General features: G+C 36.3%; 1 protein-coding gene across 2 annotated transcripts in view; it reads left to right on the top strand.

The window, feature by feature from the left end:
• ICE2 (interactor of little elongation complex ELL subunit 2) overlaps positions 1–18403 on the top strand; it is a 64151-nt gene extending 45748 nt beyond the window's left edge. For both annotated transcript variants that reach the window (XM_080808319.1, XM_080808318.1), the window contains 4 exons: positions 8239–8323; positions 9654–9704; positions 13019–13277; positions 17300–18403. In XM_080808319.1, the coding sequence (XP_080664445.1) occupies positions 8239–8323; positions 9654–9704; positions 13019–13277; positions 17300–17422 (518 nt within the window). In that variant the 3' untranslated portion in view covers positions 17423–18403. The remainder of the gene's footprint in view (positions 1–8238; positions 8324–9653; positions 9705–13018; positions 13278–17299) is intronic.
• The last annotated feature ends 4060 nt before the right edge of the window (positions 18404–22463 follow it).

The following is a 22463-nucleotide window of genomic DNA, read 5'->3' as shown; positions in this document are numbered from 1 at the left end:
GTTTGTGTCCAGTACCTTTGTTATCTAAATTTCCAGTGTGTCTTTTCTATTATCTTTTGTGTGTTCATTTCTTAGGGCTGCTGTAACAAAGTGCCACAAACTACGTGGCTTAAAACAACAGAAATTTCTTGTTTCACTGTTCTAGAGGCTAGAAATACAAAATCAAGGTGTCACCAGGCCATGTTCCCTCTGAAGCCCAAAGGAGAGAATCCTTCATTGCCTTTTCTATCTTCTGGTATCTGCCAGTAATTTTTGGCATCTTTTGACTTGTAGATGCATCACTCTCATCTCCTTTTCTCTCATCATGTGGCATCTTCTTCCTGTGTGTCTCTCTCCTCTTCTTAGAAGGACACCAGTCATATTGGATTAAGGGCCTACCCTGCTCCAGTATGACCTCATCTTAATCTTTAAGTATGTTTGCTATGATCCTATTTCCAAGGAAGGTCATGTTCTGAGGTGCTATGGGTTAAGGCTTCAATATATCTTTTTCAGGGGAACAAAATTCATCTCATAACATGTTTCTTTCTTTTTTTAAACATACTATTTCATTGTATGCCAGGATGTTCTTTAACAAGGGCCAGCTACTGTATATGAAAAATTGTGGAGATAATGAGAAAGTTAAAATGTTATCTTCCTCTAGACAAGATTACTTTTGACTAACCTTAATTCCATTACAGGGATTAGATAATTTTGAAGCTTGACTTTGGACCCTAGAAAGAACAGTCTGTTTCCCACTGAATGCTAGTGTGTTGCTATTCAGGGTCTGTGCAGATCAGAGTTGATGTAGCTGGACTGACACTGCCAGTCATTGAAAAGACCTATTTGCAAAGCTGGCCCTTAATGCCTATCTGGGAACTTGGCTAGTAAACTGTTCCTGTACTGATGTAAGACTTTCTTTAGCTGATAAGGATGGCTTCTAGTACCTACACTGTACAAACAATGTGGCTTATTCTAAACATCTGCTTTCCTTTTGAGAGTCTTTGGTATGTGCTAAGTGGAAGACACCTGTGTAATGAGCCTTCAGTAAAAAAACTTGAGTGCTGAGTTTCTAAGAAACTTTTCCAATATACAAAAAAACTGTTGCTAGAAGAATTAAGTGCATCTTACGTGACTTCAGTGGGAAGGGCCTTTTTTTTTTTAATTGTAGTAAAATACATGTATTTTAGAATAACATAGAATTTAGCATTTTAACCATTTTGGTGTACAATTCAGCGTGCATTTTTAGTACAATTCAATGATACTAAGTAGATTCAGAAAGTTGTGCAGCCATCACCACTATCTACTTCCAGAACCTTTTCATCATCCCGGACAGAAACTCAGGAAAGACTCAGAGATTTCATCTGGTTTCCTTTGGACTTTGCTCCATACATCTTTTCCTTTTACTCTTTATTTTTATTTTTCTGCTTTGTATACTTTTGCTGTAGTAAGTCTTAGCCATGAGTATACCTGTATGCTGAATCCTTGAGCTCTTTTAGAGAATCACCAAATCCAGGGGACCCCTTGTTACACAAGGTCCCTTAGGTGTTTAGTTTGTTGATAGATCCTGAAATGAATTTCATTCATTCATTCCATCTGAATGCACCTCCCAAAGAGTCGTGCTATACATCATCCTTAGGTCTGTTAAGTATGATTTTGTTGCCAAAAATGAAAGATGCCACTATTTTAAACAAACAAACAAACAAACAAAAAAACTTTTACATCTATGTACTTTACAAACTTGGAATCAGTTTAGGAAAAAAAAAAACCTTTTTAAAATCTTCCAGAGAGGGGCACCTGGGTGGCTCAGTCGTTAACCATCTGCCTTCCTCTCCTGTCACGATCCTGGGGTCTTGGAATCAAGCCCTGCCTCGAGCTCCCTGCTCAGGAGGAAGCCTGCTTCTCCCTCTCCCTCTCTCCCTGCTTGTGTTCCCTATCTGCCTGTCTCTCTCCAAATAAATAAATAAAATCTTAAAAAAAAAAATCTTCCAGAGAGCCTCAGGGATAGGAGTGTAGCCCCTGTCTTAGGGGGCTTTAACCAGAAGAACTGGTTAACATCAGGGAAGATGGCCTTTTACTAGTAGGATTTAGAGAAAAACCTTTGTGTTATTGGTATATGATACCAAAAACAATCCTGTCACTCTAGTAAGCCCAGCAATGAGGCATTTATTGCATGTGGATCTTTGTATCATTGTATCTTTTTTAGCTACAGCAACCCCTAAAATGTGTTACAGAATGAACTTTGAATCCATCCTTCAAAGAGTTGTATCACACAGTTTTAAACCAAGATTTCTCAAAACAAAAAGCATAGTTAACCATACATTGTACATTTTTTCATTTTTCAAAAAAATTTGGTCTGTGTTAAGTGCTATTAATGAACAGTTTTTAATGTGTGTAGACTGCTGCTATAAGCAATAGGGGAAAGTAAAGTTCAGAATAAATAAGTAACTTATTCATAGATAGAGAGTTTATCAGTTGGCAGGACCAGAATTGAGTCACAGTTTTTAAGTGTCAGTAACTTTGCCATAAAACTAAAAAGAGCTAGAGAAGAATTGAGGGAGGAGCGGGGAGGTGTCAGATGTAACAAAAGGGAAGCAGTAGTGTGACAGTAGTAATCAGTGTAAATTAAAACAAATGACTTTACTGTTTAGAAATCAGATTCTTAAAGTCTTGACCAGAAACATTCCGAGTGGTATGTTCTCCTTCCCGTGCACTCATGCACCCTAGTCCTTCCTCAACTGTGGCCTGTTTTCCTCTCAACCAGTGCTAGGCACTCTTGTGTTTAACTTAAGCATTTTGTTATCATTTTTGCCTGTCCAGACTATGATCCCAAGATTTAAAGGAAATGTAAAATAATTTCTCCTCAAAAATCAAATTTGGGGGTCAATAGGTTAGATCCTTTAAAGTAAACAGTGAGGATAGAGTTTATCTGCATGATTGAGCAATTCAGATAAAACATGTCTTAGAAGATAGTGATAGATCTCAGTTGGTTTCTTTAGCTGAGGAGCCCATTGGTTTGTAGGACCTAAATTCAGTAATTCTCAAACATTGTAGTTCATCAGAATCACTTACAGGGCTTGTTAGAGTAGAGAGTGCTGGCCCTGACCCTACAGTGTCTGATTCAGTAGGTCTAAATCAGGACCCAAGATTTAGCATTTCTGGCATGTTCTCAGGTGCTGCTGATGCTGCAGTCTAGGGACTGCATCTTGAGAACCACTTTTGTAGTTCATAGTCTGTTTTTCAGGTAGAATAAATGTACTTTTTTTGTTGTTAATGTTTGTCTGTTTCACTTTACTATGAACATGTTCTCTTCCCCTCAATTTAGTACTCTTTTTATCCTTAGGTCCCATAAAAACATTAAGAAATACTCCTAAAGAAAATTCCCAAAGTGGAGCACCTGGGTGGCTCAGTTGTTAAGTTGCTGTCTTCAGCTCAGGTCATGATCCCAGGGTCCTGGGATTGAGCCCTGCATCAGGCTCCCTGCTGAGTGGGAAGCCTGCTTCTCCCGCTGCCTCTGCCTGCTGCTTCCCCTGCTTGTGTGCGTGCACGTTCCCTCTTTCTGTCAAATAAATAAAGTCTTTAAAAATAAAAAAGAAAGAACGAAAAGAAAATTCCCAAAGGAATCTTATTGCAACTTCTTTATCTGCCTTCTGATCCTTTAATATATATCAGTTCTATATAGTTGACATAAGACCAGCCTTGCTTTTGCACAGTTCTGAGTTTCAGTTACTACAGAGTACTATGACTAATTTCATAAAGTACAGACTTCACGGCTGACTCTTCAGTCCACATATCACTACATAAATAACAGATGGACATCATCACCAGACATGTCCCATTTTCCAAACTCTGTCAGTGGTCACCTGTTACTGAGTTCATAAACTAAAAACAAAGTGTATATTTGTGTTCCATCCCTGTCTCCCACTGATAAACTCGTGTAATTTTATAAAAGTGGATAATCAAAGAGTTGGCACACAATGATTAAAACACAGCAAAGAAATAAAAAGTGATACTGCAGGAAGTAAAATTCGAATTGAACATAAATGAAGTTATGGGAAAAACAGCTGACAGTAGGAACGTTGACATTGTTGATGTTCAAGAGACTCTAGATATGCTGCCACAGGAATTTAGTGAAGGCGAACTTAGGGACATAAATGAGGAAAGTGGTTGTTATGTAAAGGATGAAAAAGTGATACCTGCATAAGATTTTACTTGAAAGGAACTCTTAGAGATATTTCCTGACATTTAAAGCCCAGAGGAGGTGCTCCTGGGTGGCTCAGTTGGTTAAACATCTGCCTTCGGTTCAGGTCATGATCTCGGGGTCCTAGGATCCAGCCCTGCATCTGAGCTGAGCAGGAGAGCCTGCTTCTCCCACTCTCTCTCTGCTGCTCCCCCTGCCTGTGCTCTCTCTCTCTCTCTCTCTCTGTCAAATAAATAAATAAATAAAATCTTTAAAAAATAATAATAAAGCACAAAGGATACAATGTTGGAAGCTGATCCCAACTTAGAAAGGAGTTTGACAGTTCATGGCATAGAAAAGATGCTTGCTTCCTATCATCATAAGTTGTTCCAGAAGAAGGTGACAACCCGTGTTCAAACTGCTCTTGATGAGTTTTTTTATAAAGAAATAAAATACTTTAATTTTCAGTGTTTTTAGTGTTTTATAGTATACTAAATAAATATTAGTTTTGCTTTTTTTCATTTCCCTGTACATTTACAATTGTTGGAGAATTCATAATGTTTTGACAAAAAAATTTTTTTTAAGATTTTATTTATTTATTTGACAGACAGTGAGAGAGGGAACACAAGCCACAAGCAAGAGGGTGGAGAGAAAGAGAGAGGTAGAGAGAGGCAGGCTTCCCGCTGATCAGGGAGCCTGATGCAGGGCTTGATCCCAGGACACTGGGATCATGACCTGAACTGAAGGCAGACGCTGAACAACTGAGCCACCCAGGCACTCCTTGACAAAAAATTTTTTTCAGATTTATTTATCTATTTATTTTAGAGAAAGAGCATGGGGTGTGCGGGTGGCAGAGGAGAGAGAGTCTTAAGCAGACTTCTGAGTGCAGAGCCCAATAGGGACTCTATCTCACAATCCCAAGATCGAGATCAGGACCTGAGCCGAAACCAATAGTTGGAGGCTTAACTAATTGCACCTTCCAGCTGCCCCAACCAAAAAAATGTTTTTAAGATAGATTTATTTATTTATTTATTTATTTATTTGAGAGAGAGAGAGAGAACGCACGCATGTGCACAAGTCAGGGGAGTAGCGGAGGAAAAGGGAGAGAGAGAGAATCTCAATGAGACTCCCCACTGAGTGCATAGCCTGATGTGGGGCTTGATCTCATGACCCATGAGATCATGACCTAGGCTGAAATCAAGAGTCAGACACTTAATTCACTGAGCCACCCAGGTGTCCCTTGACAAAAAATTTTAAAGGTTATGGAACAATTGTAATTCTTCACATTGATCATTAAAATTGCTTGCATGGTTTCAGCTTGTATGATTACTTTTATCATCCCATACTGCATGCAAAGCAAGAACTACCTGTTTATGTGTATATATGTGTGTATTATGATTGGATACATGTATATAAAGCCTTTAATTGTATTGTATAAAGGCTTTATTTGTACTCTGTAAAGCAGTTTCTCAACCTGACACATGAAAAATACTTAGATAGCACACTCATATACAAAAGAGATACCTCATGACTGAAGGGCAGTGGCCGGGAAACTTTCCATCCCAAGCCTTTCTCAGCTGCCCAAGGGCCGGGGAGATAAATATCTCAACACACATATGAGTCATCTAAGGCCCCCAGGTGAAAATGCTCCAATATTGAGAGAATTGTTTATTCCTTGAGGAAGTAGGCCTCATAGCACTTAGTATGGCATTCTCTATATAGTTATTTTTGGCTGACCATATTTGACATATACCATAATACATATTTTTTATTGAGATTTCTTTAAAAAGCTAAGACTTGTTAATCTCCTCAAAGGCATATTTAGTAAATGTCTAAATATGTTTTATTGTATTTAATATTCCCTTTCTACAGTTATTAAAGCATTAAAATATGTCTTTGTTATTAGAAATGTCACTGTATAATGAGTGTTAGAAATGTAGAGGTGAAACTAAAACTTGGCATAGGAAATAACAAGTAGGCATGGGAAAAATAGATTTGTTGTTTTAAAGAAAAGCATCTTGTGAAAATGTTTCTAATTCTTTTTATGGGATAAAAGCCAATGAAAGGGGGCTTTATATGAAAATGAGATATTATGTGCATTTATTGTTGTCCCAGTGATTAGCATCAGCTTCACAGGTAATGTGTTTTGATAACTAAATATTGCAAGTTCAAAAATAAAAACAAAAAATGGTATTATTTCAGCGTTGGTAAGTGTTATACTCTTGTCATACTAATGTTTTTAAGTCTGGTTTTTGTATTGACTTGAGTATATAACATTTAATGTAGGGCTGTCTTTTATATCATTCTTCCTCAGTATATTTCAAGGCCTAAGTGTCCTGTCTTAACCTATGTTGTTGTAGTACATACACATTACTTTTTAAAATGGAAGTGTCAACATTTGCTACTTTGTTTCTTGGAATTCTAGAATTATGTCATATTTGTAAGGAAGTAAGACTTTAAGCACTGTTTTTTTTAACCGTGTGGAATCTCGTGTGCTTTAATTAAAAGCTGGATTTTCTTTTTGAGCTTTATTGTGGTATAATTAACAGATCAAATTGTAAAATATTAAAAGTGTACATCATGATGATTTGATAGACATATACATTGTGAAATGATTCCTCCCATCCAGGTAATTAATACCTCCATCCCCACACATTTATGTTTTTCCTTTTTTTTTTTCTTTTTTTTTAATGAGAACATTTACGTTCTCTCTTGGCAAATTTCAGTCATACGATATAGTGTTATCTTCTGTAGTCACCATATTATACATTAGAATCTCAGACTCTGTATGGCTGAAAGCTTTTACCCTTTACCACCTCTCTCTATTCCTTCCTCCCCTAGCCTTTGGGAACCACTTTTCTACTCTGTTTCTGGGAGTTTGACTTTTATTTTTAGATTCCACATGTCAGTGATACCATGTAGTATTTTCTTTCTCTGTCTTACTTCATTTAGCATGATGCCCTTAAGTCTTTGTTGTTATAAAAAGCAGAATTTCCTTCTTTCTTTTGGCTGAGTAATATTCTATTGTATATATACACCACATCTTCTTTATCCATTCCTCTGTTGTTAGACACTTATGTTGTTTCCATATCTTGGTTATTGTAAATAATTAAGCTTGATTTTTATAATCTAATTTTTATCTTAACCAGGTGTGGGAATGCCTGAGTAGCTCAGTTAGCTAAGCATCTGACTCTTGAGCGGGGAGTCTGCTTCAGGTTTCTTTCCCTCCCTCTGCCCCTCCCCCTGCTCATGTGTAGCTCAGTTGGCTAAGCAGTTGGCTAAGCAGCTAAGCAGCTGACTCTTGAGCAGGGAGTCTGCTTCAGGTTTCTTTCCCTCCCTCTGCCCCTCCCCCTGCTCATGTGTGCGGGCGCTCGCTCTCTCTCTCTCTCTCTCCCCCAAATAAATAAATAAATCTTTAAAAAAAGAACCAAGTGTGTCTTAGGTGTGTGTAGAGCATACCCATACTATAAATTGGACTGTCCATTTGTGTCAATAATAGGTACATATTTCTCTAAAAATGTCATCTCTATGAAAATGCAACTTAAACTAATAGGAAACAGATACACCAGTATTTTAACAGTTGTTTTTCTTTAATTTAGCTCTTAGAGATTATTTTTTGGTGTGCACATGTGTAAACTTTTCCATATTCAGCAAATATTTTAGAACTAATACTTTTGTGTCATTTTAAAATACAGTTTTGGGGCAGCTGGGTGGCTCAGTCGGTTGAGCATCTGACTGTTGGTTATCACCTAGGTCATGATCTCAGGGTTGTGAGATTGAGCCCTGTCTCAGGGTCTGCGCTCAGCACAAAGTCTGCTTGAAATTCTCTCTCTCCTTTTCCCTCTGCCCCCACCCCCACTTACTCTCTCTCTCAAATAAATAAATAAAATCTTTTAGAAAAATAAGTAAAATACAGCTTTACTTAATAAACTTAATAAAATGTGTAATTCTCCTCTTTTTAGAATGTAAAGTTCCTTTGAGGTTGTTACAATTTTGTAAAAACAACTTTAAGAAGACTGTATAACCTTTTCTTCCCCCCAAGTACTGCAATTGTTCTTTTTAAGTTTGATACTTTATTTTAGGGCATATCGATGCATTTACTTCAAAACTTTTTCTGTTAGAAGAAATTACCTCAGAAGAATTAAAAGAAAAACTTTCAGCACTCAAGTAAGAAAGTTTACTTTGTGGTGGGATTTTTTAAACTTGCTAATGTAATCACTAATTTTTGTTTATTTCTAAATATTTGTTAAGTTTAAATCATTTATTTTCTCAAGACTTTTAATCCTTTTATACACTGAAGCTTCCTCTAGCCCAGTTTGTGATCCATCTATATTAACTATGTCCATTTTCAAATTAAATCAAATTCCAGTGATACCAGTCTTTCTACTTCAAACAAAGGAGGCTAGAGCAAGAGTAGTAGCCCACCATCTGGGAGGTGAATGGGAGCACTCCTTTGTAGGGATGGGAAAGAATAGGACAGTGATATAGACTCTTAGCTCTAAGGATTGTATACAATCATTTAGACAATCCTAACTTCTAAAAGTTTCCCCTGTGCCACATGTTACTATACATCATACTGAAGTGAGTTTCTTGGGCTCAGGACTCCAAATACCTAAATGCAAAGGAAAATAACATACAAACATTATCTAATTTATATATGACAGCTTTCTGTGAAAGTACTGGTGGGAGTATTATCCCTATTTTATGTGTGGGGAAAACTGGGACTTAAAGTGACTTGTTCCAGAGCACACAGCTGAGCTAGAGTGGCTGGTAGTAAGTTTGATTCATGATTAGAATGAGCAATTGTCCTGACTTAGACTGCTTGCATAGTTCCAGCTTTGGGGCTTGACGCAATTTTTGGAGGGTCTCAGGTTCAAGCTTGAATTCTCTGCTTGTTCTTAAAAATGTCCACTTCTATTATAAGGACTGCCTCCTTTGAAGAGTAAATTTTTCTTTACATGAATTAAAAAAGCTTTTCTGTGCATTACTCACTGCCTGTCCCACCTTTCCCAGTGAAACCCATTTTTAAATGAATTGTAGGGGGAATGAATTTCAGGTAGAATAGATACTAAAGAAATATATTTCATTTCCCTTTAACTATCCTGTCACCAGTCAGTGGCTTCTCTGGTATCACATATTTAAAATACATCTCAGTTTCTTTGGAAGCTAATTCACCACCATCTCTAAAAGGCAAACTCTTTCACAGATTAGTTCTGCTAAAGACTTCTTGAACATTTTAAAAAGTTTATAATTTGAATATAAAATAGTGATCTCTTTACAACTGCTCTGATTTACACAGACCAAGTACTTTATGATTTTGAAGAAAAATCAGGAAGTGGCAAATATTAAGTAAACAATAATTTAATCAAATGATTTTGGTATTCTGTTTTCTATTTCATATTTTTTTTGTTAGGGTATTTCTTTTCCTGAAGAGCTATAATTGTTAAGAATAACTTTTTTGTTATTTAATTTTACAAGAATTTCTTCTGTTTAATAGGATTTCAAGTTTATTTAACATCCTCCAACACATTCTGAAGAAATTGAGTAGGTAAGTTTTTTTGGATCTTCTGCATTGATATATGTGATTTCTTGGGTGAAAATTCATAGAAAATTTGAATATATGTTACTAGAGGTCGTAGAATGTAACCCAGAAATGCAAGATTTACTCTCTTTTGTCAAGGTTGAAATTGTGAAGATAATAAATAAGAAGATAATGTGGTAGTATCTGGCTTGCTTGCAATTAAACATTTTTTCTGTAAGCCTCTGCTGTATTGGTTTCCAATTGACATTGTAACAAATTACCACAAACTTAGGGGCCTAAAACAGCACAAACTTACTCTTTTTCAGTTTTGGAGGTCAGAAATCCGAAATCATTTTCACTGGACTAAATTTGTGTTAGCAGGGCTGATTATTTTTGGAGACTCTAAGGGAGCAGTCATTTCCTTGTCCTGATTTTCACCTTTTAGTGGTTAACCTGTATCCCTTGACTTGTGGCCTCTCTCCATCTTCAAAGCATATTACTCAAATTTCTGCTTCCTTTATCACATGTACCTTAATCACATTTGGAAAGCCATTAAACATTCAAAAGTTCTGGAAATTAGGATGTGGATATCCTGGGGGCCATTATGGAGCCTAGCATAGATATATTGTTTACATTTTCAGGATGAGAAAGCAACATAGAGCTAATGTTCAAAATCATTAAGTCTATGAGAAATCTTAGAATATGGATTCTCCATCTGGTGATTTATCAGACTGTTTGTTTTATTTTATTTTATTTTATTTTAAAGATTTTATTTATTTATTTGACAGAGGGATCACAAGTAGGCAGAGAGGCAGGGGGAAGCAGGCTCCCTGCTGAGCAGAGAGCCGGATGCGGGGCTCCATCCCAGGACCCTGAGATCATGACCCGAGCTGAAGGCAGAGGCTTTAACCCACTGAGCCATCCAGGCGCCCCTATCAGACTGTTTTATTATGTGAACTTTTGTACTCCTTCTGTTACACCTTTACCAAAAGAAAAACTAAAAAACAATTCAAGAGTCTGAAATAAATGTGAAAATCTCAAAGTTCTAACTCTCCTACCTGTGATGCAACTAGATGTTCGTTTCCTTATTTATAAAATGATGGTGTTGAGTTCATTGATTCCCTAGGTACTTTTAAGTTCAGTGATTCTGTGGCAGAAATTCTATTTTGTATATCATGTTCTTCATGATATACAGTACTTATACTTGAAATTTGTTAAATGCTTTTTGAGATCTTATTATCAATATCTTAGTTTGTGTGTTCATTTTCTACTGCAACTATAGCAAATTACTATAAAATTGGTGTTTTAAAACAACACAAATTTACTATCTTTCAATTCTATAAATGTAATAGGTCTTCTGGGTTGAAAGCAGTGTGTCAATGGGACTGATTTTTTTTTTTTTTTTTTTTTTTCCTGTAGGCTCTGGGTATGGTCTCTTTTCTTGACTTCTGTAAAGTTTAGAGGCCATCTGCATTCCTTGGCTTGTGGCCCTCTTCCTTTTTCAGAGTTTCAGAAGCATGTTGAATCCTCACATCACTCACATTGTTCTAACTCCTTTCATAGTTGTATCTCCCCTCTGCTTCCCTCTTCTACATTGAGGGACTCGTACGATTATAGTGGGCCCACTGAGATAATCCAGGAAAATCTTACCATTTTAAAATCAGCGGGTTAGGAATTCCATCTTAACCCCTTTGCCATATAATGTAACATATTTATAGGTTCTAGGGTTTAGTATCCAGGCATCTTTGGAAAGTCGTTATTCTGCCCACCATAGTTAGTATCCATCCGTGTACTTTGCCCTATAATGGCACTTCTAAAATACTCTTCCTTGGGGCGCCTGGGTGGCTCAGTGGGTTAAAGCCTCTGCCTTCGGCTCAGGTCATGATCCCAGGGTCCTGGGATCGAGCCCCATATCGGGATCTCTGCTCAGCAGGGAGCCTGCTTCCTTCTCTCTCTCTGCCTGCCTCTCTGCCTACTTGTGATCTCTGTCTGCCAAATAAATAAATAAAATCTTTAAAAAAATAAAATAAAATAAAATAAAATACTCTTCCTTGAAGTTTCTCCTTCTCCATGAATTCTCTGTAAACCAGAGCTTTCTTCATTTTTAGTAAAGGTAGTTAAAATATGATTTTCATCAATAAAAGCTCAATCTTTGAAATGTTATTTATTCCTACTACCAAATTCATTATTACTCATTTCCTTATATGAAAATATGAAAGTGGTTGTTCCAAAAAGAAAGTTCTCCAGAAGGTAACAGTAATTCTCTGAACCTCCTTTGTCAACACCTATTACTTTTCTGCTTAAAAAAAAATAAATAATGGAAATGTAACTTACCAGGGTTGTAGGCAGATGGGTATAACTGAAGTGTGATTAATCCTTATTTTAAATGATATGGGAAAGAACTGAGATTTTTCTTGGCACCTTTGAGCTAGAGGAATGTAAAATCCTATGAAAGCACAAAATATTAATCCTGCCCTTTTAGCTCTTTATATTGATACACTGAATTCCTTAAACCTTTGTAAGGAGAAAAGGAAAAGGTAGATTTGATATTTGACAGAAGTGATTATTATAACAGTAGGGGATCATGATTAAGGGTATGGCCTGTAGATTGAACTACCTGAGTTTATAGCTAAGCCCTACACTCAGAACTTTGGGCAAATTGTTTAGTATCTCTAATTTCTGTTCACCTGTAATATGGGGTGAATTACTAATATTATGCCTTGAAGATTTGTTGTGGAGGATTTAATAATAAAATAGATATAAGCAGTATGACAGTAAGGTCATGATAAGCATTCAGTACCTATCAGCTGCTATTGTTATTATTATTCTCATAGGACCTTGTATTGTGATCCATTTTTTTCTTCTACTTTATTTTAAGCTAAGTGTAGTGAATGTGCCACATTCCCTTTTATATCTCTTAATCTCTGTCTTACTGGATACAAAGCAAGAGCTATGTTTGTTGAATGGATTAAAATGGTCTGTATAGAAATACTGTGTATGTACACTCATGAGATGCTTTTCAGTATATGTTGTGTGTGGATTAGAGAATTAACAGACTGTTTGTTTCCCATTAAATTACTGACTACTTAGAAATTGACTGAGATAACAGTAAAAAGAAAGTAATTATGTATCCTGAACTTTTAAATTAAAATCAGTTGCCTAAAAATCATGAAAATTGTTAAAAATAAGACTTCTTAAATCTTGTTTGCTTATAAAATATTTTTAGAGGTGGTATTCCATTCCCAAAATTGTTTTTGATTTCGCTAATAGATCATGATAAGAAAATATTGTTGAAATTGACACCATGAGCCAGTGAGTTGAAATTTCCTTACATGATTTAGCTTGCAGGAGGGTTCCTACTTGTTGTCTCATGCAGCAGAAGATTCTTCACTCCTGATCTACAAGACCTCTGATGGAAAAGTTACTAGGACAGCCTACAATTTGCATAAAACACATTGTGGCCTTCCTGGTGTGCCTTCCAGTCTGTCAGTTCCCTGGGTCCCTTTAGATCCCAGTCTGTTATTACCATATCATATCCATCATGGAAGAATACCTTGTACTTTTCCGCCTAAATCACTAGGTCCTACACCACAACAAAAGGTAAGATCTTTTTTGTAGTTAAATGTTCCATTAGGTTGTTAATTATTCATCTGTGTCATTGACAATATAATATTTCAACTTCATATCCACCTTAATCACATCATCATCTAAAAACTGCATCCATAAGAAGGGTGGATAAAGTTGTATGCTTTACTGGATCCAGTCATTGTCGGTGGAAGTTTCTGTTTTTGTAATGTTTATTAAGTCAACTAAAGAAAATTCTATTAGCTTCCCCAGTGGGAGCATGAGTAATACATCCACAGAGTTGTATCCCTGTGTTCTTGTGAAAAGCAAAGTAATATTTTTTTGTGATTCTTATTTATGTGTACTGTTTCATTTCATTAAATATTTGAGGCAATTTGCAGAAGAATACTTACAATAAAATGATGATACAATTAAAAATTGATAAGTAGGATATAGAAAAATTAAAAAGTAAGTGTTAGTAATTAGTGAATGCAGTACCTTATTAAATGTACAATAAACTGTTAAGGACTAAATTGCTTGCTAAGTATTGTATAACTCAGTATTTATTGAGTTATAATTAACATTATTCTCTTTATTGAATCCTTCCCAGAAATACCAGTTGAGTGGTTTTTCCCTGTCTGAAACTTTTGTAAAGCCATGGCTAGAGATACTCTTCATGTCACTCATTCTTTATATCATGTAAGATAATTCCATTTGGGTTTTAGCTGTAGGAAAAGTTTTGTTCTATACAAATGAATCTGAGTGTTCAGAAAATAAAAACTAAGTGTATTTTCCTTCTGGGCTGCCAAAAATCTTGGAGTCAAAATTATTGTCTGACTTCCATAATCTTCTCAATATGTGTGTCCCAGAACATCTGTCAGTCGTGTATCCTGTGGATATCTTTTGTTCTTTTTTTTCTTTCTGTGTTATATTAATCCATAAATGTTTTCAAGTCCTTTTAGAAATAGCTGGAATGCAAATGTTGAGGACTTTTTAATAATTTACCTTGAATGAAGTTGTTTACGTTTTTCAGTTCTTTACCCTAATGTTACTATTTGGGAGGCTCTTTTTAGAAATGAGAACTCCTTGCACATTCTTAGCTAACTTTGGCCATTAGAATATATATGGTTAACTAGTTGCTACAAATGAAAGAGTGGATGAAGTTGTTAATATTTTAGACCATCTTATCTACTGTTTTGGTTGGTTATTTCCAGTTTAAATTTCATTTGAGTAGTGATTATTATAATTTATTAAGGCAAAGTTTTTTTCACTTATGTAAATATAATAATTGAAAACTACTTTTGGAAGATTTATGTTCTTTCTAGGATAATGATTTCTTTTTAATTTAGAAATTCTGCAGGGCACCTGGGTGACTCAGTTGGTTAAGTGTCTGCCTTTGGCTCAGGTCATGATCCCAGGGTCCTGGGATCGAGTCCTGCATCGGGCTCCCTGCTCAGCCGGGAGCCTGCTTCTCCCTCTACCAGCTGCTCCCCCTGCTTGTGCTCTCTTTCACTTTCTCTCTCTCTCTCTCTCCCTCTCTCTCTCTCTCTTAAATAAATAAAAACCTTTAAAAAAAATTTTTTTTAAAAGAAATTCTGGTTATGGTCTATTTCCTGTGACATATAATTCTGTATCAGGATGACTTACTCCTTTTTGGTTTAATACTTTGATACAATGCCATATGTTCAGGGTTTGGCCACATAAATACAAAATCAAACAATTCAATTATATATATGCCACTGAGCAGTTGCTGATTTGAATTTTTTAAGACACTTCACACTTTCAGTTACAGAGACAGATCCTTAGTGAAATTATCTAAGACCCAGCTGTTAGGTAGAGTAAATGGGTAGATAATTAATGTTTGGTTTGGTATGTTTTTAAGCCCTTGAAAGTTTTTGGTGATTTCTTATATACCTCCCTACAGTCTAGCCCTATGTTCAGTGAGAATTACCCAACCTTCCTCCCTTACTTCCTCCTAGCTAGGCCATGGGAATGGGACTTGCTATTCCAGTCAGGGTAAGCACAGATAGGATTTCTAGCCTTAGCAGCAGTAGGAAAAGACTGAAGTTTCAGGAAACCTGAGGAAGTAGGACCCTATATGAAACAAAAATCATCCACATATTTCGTGGTGTCAAAACTCATATAACAGGGGCGCCTGGGTGGCTCAGTCGTTAAGCGCCTGTCTGCCTTTGGCTCAAGTCATGATCACAGGGTCCTGGGATCAAGCCCCACATTGGGCTCCCTGCTCAGCACGAAGCCTGGTTCTCCCTCTCCCACTCCCTCTGCTTGTGTTCCCTCTCTCGCTGTCTCTGCCTCTGTCTCTAAATAAAATCTTTTAAAAAAACAACTCATAAAACAAATGTATCTGTCTCGGATACAATCCTTTAGTTCCTGTCCACTTCAACTCATTTCTCATCTTTGTGTAGTGCCTTAGGTACTAACCCTGAGACACACCCTAATAGAGTCCGTGTCTGCCTCCTACTGCAGGGAGAAGAGATTAATAGGAGAATCTCATTTGTTTCCTATGCTACTTTTGACTTCTTCCACTTCCAGTCCTTTTGCAAAGTCTCTGTGCCCGTCCCTTTTCTCCTTCTACAACTTCTATAATAAACATTCATTTTACACACATACACACACACACACACACACACATAATCTTACAATGGAAGCTTCAAAATGCTTTCCTCAGCAATAAAATAGATAAAATCAGGGTGGTCAGTGTAATCTTATGGTAGATACCAGCTGAGTGGGCAGTAGTGTAGATAATCTAAAAATCACAGCTTTTTTCTAATTGGTGTGTTAGAAAAGTTCATCAGATTCAGACAAACACACTGGCACACTCAAATCCCAGCTGGACTTTTTCCTTTATGGTCACCTGATTGTAAACCAAAAAATGCCTCTGAAGAGATAACATATTAGGTTAGGGAAGCTGGAGTCTGATTCATTCTTAGTGAGCCAGTAGCCCGGTGGGGCAATATTAATAATATGTCTGATATATTAGGAAATGTGAATGTGTTTGGAGTAGCAATATCACCCATCACCATCAGGTCTGTAATTCAGTAGACAGGATGTAAAGAAACAAAGGGTGCAAGGTGGCTGGGGAAAATAGAGGCAGAAATGGACAGGTTCTGGGCAAATGATTTTAGGCTGTACAGCTTTGGCCCTTCTCTCCAAAGGCTGACTTTATCCATTACCCCTTTTAAAAACTATCTGCTCTCAGTGGCCAAGGAGATGATAGAATTTCCAGATCTCATCTTCAGTAGCACTACAGTTAGCAAGGGATTGTATCCTAAGAATATGCCTTCCCATTTCTGTAGTCTGTGTGGGCTAGAAAGTGAGGGTGGGCAGCTACTTGTGCTGAGGAGGAGTCGATATTAAGATAGAACCAGCACCCTAACAAACTTTCTTCTTCCCACTTCTCTTCCTTTTTTCCTCTGTAGCCTCCTTCCAGTTTTTTCTCACCCTTTCTCTTCCTTCTTGCAAGAATCTTCTCTTTTAGTCCCTCAACTTTTCCTTTTTACTTGAGTTATTTTCTCTTTTGCCTTCCTGTTTTTCACATTTATTTCCCCCCTTTTTCCCTATAGACTCGTCTGTCTTACTCTTTGTCCCTTTCTCCAGTTTTGTAATTTTTTCTCCCTCTTTACCACCCCTGACCTGTTTCTTGTATTTCCTTTCTCTCCCTTCGTATTTTTCATTTCTTGCTTTCTCCTGCCCTTCAGTGTCATTATTGCAAACACATTGCTCAAAAGTACTGTCCTTCCATCATTTTCTAATTTAACATTTCAGCCTCTTCCAGATTTAACACAAAGAGTGGTTTTTTCCCCTGCTTCTCTCTGTCTACCCATACCTCTTCCTTCCCTGATTGCTGTTTGAAAGTTTAGTACCTTAAACTGTGTCAGATTAAAGCTTGTTTAGAAGCAGCCAGATAGCTGGAGATTAAAAACATATAAAGGACGAGTTGCAAGGTAATTAGTACATATATAAATAATACAGAGCAGAGTTAACTGTATATAAATATTTTGTAAACATGTTAAACCATTCTTTGCTTCATCTCTTAGGTTGGTGGAACAAGAATGCCTACACGCAGCCGCAGGAATCCAGTTTCCATGGAAACCAAAAGTCTGCCTATTCAGCAAGTTGAAAATGAAGGAGAAGCTCCAAATAAAAGAAAAATAACTTAAGGACTCTATCATGGAAAATGAAGAAAAACTAGTTGTAACAATGTTCAAATTAGAAAAGTTTGAGGGAAAATATGCCTAGAAGATCAGTGGACAAGATGAACATTTTTATTTTAGTGTCCTTGAGAGTTCTTAGAGTGCCTTGAAAAAATATATTGGCTACGTGAAGGAATGTTTCAGCTAAAATGGAATGTTATACTTTTAACGGTTGATGTTTGAGGAGAATCTAGATATGTTTTAACATTATCATGGCAGGGAAACAGAGAAGAGAAATATTTTTATAGTAGACCTTTTCCAAAAACTGTAAATAGGAAAATAATTTGCTTTTTTCAAGAGCAATATTTATCATTGCGTGTTATGTTAATAATTTGAACTGTATCACCAGTCTGTTAAGATTGGCTCAAAAAGTTGAATCTTGCCACTGTCAGAGTTAATTTAGAGCCAACGTAAACCTTGCTTCTGACCCATTGCGACAGTTTTTATATACTATTTTAAAATGATTGTTGCAAGTTAATAAAGTTATCTTTAAAAACTTGATGAAATTCCATTGCAAAAGCCAAAAATTAAGATTAAAAATAAAAAATCCATGCTTCTGAAAAGTCACAAGTTAACAGTTCCTTGTTGGTCAACCATCAGTTTGTTTTTAAAAAGACAAACCTTCTGTGGTTTTATAGGTTTGGGGATAGATCCCCTATCTCTTGGCACAAATTTCAACTGAGTGTTGAAATATGCTACTAAAAGCAGAGATGAGAGTGTTTTCCAGAAAAATCTCATTATTTCAACTGAAAAGGTTAATGTGTGATAAAACATAAGTTATTTTTCTCATCTATACTGATTAAATTTCCTAGGACCACATAGATCAATTTGGAAAAGTTGTTATCACCTGATGTTGCTGTAGCCAATTTGGACTTAAGAAAAAATTGACTTATTTAATTTGTGTCTCTTTGTCCTTTAATGTGGATTAAAAGTTTCAGAAATACGTGCATCATTTGTAAAATATAAATTTTGTTATCCAAAGTAGTAACTTCTTTGAGTTTTTGGAATTTTTTTTTTAAAGATTTTATTTATTTATTTGACAGAGAGCACAAGTAGGCAGAGCAGCAGGCAGAGGGAGAGGGAGAAGCAGGCTCCCCACTGAGCAGGGAGCCTGATGTGGGACTCGATCCCAGGACCCTGGGATCATGACCTGAACTGAAGGCAGCTGCTTAAATGACTGAGCCATCTAAGCACCCCATGTTTTTGGAATTTTTTAATGTGTTTTATATTAATATAAGAAACTAGTCCAAGAAATCTTCTCAACTATTACCACTAACAGTTGAATATTTTTATCTTCAACTACCAAGTTTTGTTTTCAATTATTTTAGTCCATTATAAAATTTTTTTAATTAATGAATAATTGTTAAAACTATTTTATATATTTTAATATATGATTTCCTCCTCATGCCAGTCCCTTTTTAAACATTGAACTTTTTTTTTAAATGGACATGATTTTTTTTTAACTTTGTCCCATATTCCCATATCCCAGAAATATTTTAGTTATGAATCATTTGGCAGTGAACCAAGGGAGAGGCAGGGTTTCCTTTGGAATTTGCTCTTTTAAAAAAGCTAGACAGTGATTTCTTCAGACTTCTGAATCCCAGAACGACTTGGCTTTTGATTTTTTAATACTACTTTTTATTTAGTAAAATTATAGTGTTGCAAGTAATTATTTTGAAATTATCTTAGCCATATATTTCAGTAACCCTGATTATGTATATATAAATCTAGTATTAGTTTTTTACTTGTGCTTAATCAGGCCTGTTTTATAACGTGTATTTGATCATGTCTGTGGTTTTATTCCTTGATTTTTAGTACAAGCATACCTCATTTTACCGCACTTTACTTTGTTGTACTTTGCAGATACTACATTTTTTACAAATCGAAGGTTTGTGGCAACCCTGTGTTAAGCAGAGTCAATGTTGGCAAGGATGTGATGAACCTGGTCCACTTATACCTATTGTGAAGTTATAATTTATATATACCTCTTAGAAAACATTTAGTTCAATAAATGTTTGCATTTGTTTGACGTACAACCTAAAGTAGGTCCCCATTTTTACTCTCATAATCTTTTGTCACATATCACAGTATTTGCTTATTTGACTTACTGTTTTTCTTCTTGACTATATTATAAGCTATGCAAGGGCAGGAACATAATTGTTTTGTTCACAGTTGTGTAACAAACACCTAACCTGGTTTACTGTCTTGTAGTTGCCTAGTAAATATAAGTTGGATGTATATATAAATGAATGTCTAGATATCAAGGATAGATTTTATTTTTTCCAGGAGCTCACATTCTAATGGAGGACAGAATACTGATCATTGGGTAAGTGCTCTGATAAAGTAATATAAGAAAGCCATATAACCTGAATCTGATAATTAAGGAGAGTTGAAATGAAGCATGAGGTAAGTCTTTTTAAAGTGTGTAAGAGTTATAAGGAAAGAATGAAAGATCTATATGGAAAGAAAAGAGCATATGCAAAATTGAAAGATGGAGACATTGTAGGCTCTAACTTGGGTTTGAGAGAAAACGCTCTAGGACAGGGACAGACATGCCATGCTATGACATTTGAATGTTTTCCTGTGCAATGTGGGAGGAAGTAGTGAATTTAAATTTAAAAAAATAAATAACATAATCAGATAGGCTTTTGAAGAAGTTCTTGTTAGCATTAATCTAGAGAATGAAATAGAATTCGGAAAGACTGTAGGGAAGGAGAAAAGTTGGAAAGCTGTGTTATAATAATTGAAAAATTGTAAAGGCTTGGAATTAAAGCAATAAGAGTGATGGGCTCAAGTAACAGGAGAAAAAAATGGTAACTTAGTGTAATGGTTGGTAGGAAGTGTTAAATAAGGCTTCCAGAGAAATCCCAATTCTTCATTTCAGATACTGGGTAAATAGCGGTGTTACTCATTGAGAAAGTAGGAGGATGAGTGTGGATAGGGTGGGAAGGGTTAAGTGAAAGTGTTCATTTCCTGGGTGGCTGGAAGGTCCAGTTGGTTAAGGGTCTGCCTCTGGCTCAGGTCACAATCCCAGCATCCTGGTATCTAGCCCTGCATCAGGCTTCTGGCTCAGCAGGGAGTCTGCTTCACCTTCTCCCTCTGCCCTGACCCCACCCCTCTCTTGTTCTCTCTCTCAAATAAATAAAATCTTTTAAAAATAAAAAAATTTAAAATGTTCATTTCCTTTCACCATATTTGTTCCTTGGATTCTAGGTTTGGATGCAATATTGGTTATATATTGCTGTATAATAAATTACCCCCAAATTTAGTTAAAACAACAAACATTTATTATCTTAGAGTTTCTCTAGGTCAGAAGATGCAGCTTAGCTGGGACTCTGGTTCAGGGTCTTTCACAAAGTTACAGTCAACTTATTGGCTGGGGCTGCATTCATCTCAAGGTTTAACCTGCTGGAGCATCTAACTTTCTAAAGGGTGGAGCCAGTCTTTCACTGATTGTTGGCTGGAAGACTTATCCTCGCTGCATGTACTTCATGAGTCTGCTTGAGCATCCTCAAGACATGGCAACTGGCTTACCCCAAAGTGAGCTATTTAAGAGGAAGAACCAGAGAAAACCACAATGTCTTTTCATCTTGAAGGTCAAATACTGTCCCTTCTGCTGTATTTTCCTCATTAAATATGTTAGTAAGTGCACACCCAAGCCCCACCTCTTGAAAGGAGGAATAAAGAAAGAATTTGTGAACATTTTTTAACTACCACAAATGCCATGAACATTTTAAGGATATAGAAGAAGAATTAGGGTTAGGGTAGAAAAGAAAGGACACTCTGTTTAATGTCTTATTACCGATATGCTGAATCTGATAGAGGTGGTTGATAATTTGAGTTTCGAACTCAGAAGCCTGATTTCATCAGTACAGATTTGGGAATTGTTGGTATGTCTGTGGTAATTGAGAGAAATGGAAAGGGTAACATAGCAGAAATTAGTAGAATGAGAGAAGGATCATGAATGGAGCCCCAGAGAAAACCATATGACTTCACCCAAAGAAGTTTCATTTAAGTGGCCAGTACGGAAATCATGTTTATAAACATTAAGGAGTGAGTAGAAGATGAGGTGGAAACAATGATATTTTTCATTGCCAACTGATCAATAAAACTTGGAAATAGTTTCACTATTTAGATCTTCTTTTGCAACTGCAAAGGAAGTTAACCTGTTCCTTTCCATTTCTACTTGGATTCTAGTTTTGGACACTATAAACATTTTGGATATATTACAAGGAAGCATGGATTTAGGGTAGAGTGGGGAGAAAACACTTTAATATTTTATTATGAGCATACTAAATTTGGAGTTTCTGACTGATACACATATTAAGATGTTTGTCATGTGTTAAAGGTATGTGGTACCTTTTAATCAAACTGTAAGAGTATTTGATATCAAGATTTATTAAGTTTCTCATTGAGATGTAGGAATAAAGATGTATTTCATTGATCCTTCCAGTCTTGCCATGTTCCCCTTGGGTAATGTCTAGACTTAACCAAGGTATGTAGGGGCAGACAAAAAAAGCATCTATCTGGGGATTGAATCTGATCTTCCAGGTTAATCTTACTGAAGGAGTTGAGGCCCAGCTGTCTATTTCTAGGATGGGACTTTGAGATTGCCTCCTCAAAAAGAAAGATTCAAACATCACAGGCATAATGTACTATTGCCTTGGCATACATGTTTGCTTTCAATATATGAACTGCTGGGAAGTGATCAAGCAAGGAGCTACAAAAGGGTTGTGTTTTATTGCTATACATGCATGGTATATTCTAGTTCTCCAGCGAATGGAAGGAAAAGCCACAGAATGAATTAATTGCAGTTTTAAAATTGAAGAAACCTAAAGAGTCTGTGAATAGTGGGTTTTATTCCTCCTTCCCTTTTCTTGAGAATATGCATTTCTTGGAGGGGAAAAGGAGGAAATCTTTTCTATACTCCCTATCCTAGGTTTGGCTTGCCCAAAAATGTACAGCACGGGAGGGTAAGTGCATATTAATCTTAAGAGTCACAGTGCAG

The sequence above is a fragment of the Martes martes genome (genome assembly GCF_963455335.1).
Source record: "Martes martes genome assembly, chromosome: 7".
Classification (NCBI taxonomy): domain Eukaryota; kingdom Metazoa; phylum Chordata; class Mammalia; order Carnivora; family Mustelidae; genus Martes; species Martes martes.
This window is presented reverse-complemented; position numbering and strand designations above follow the sequence as displayed.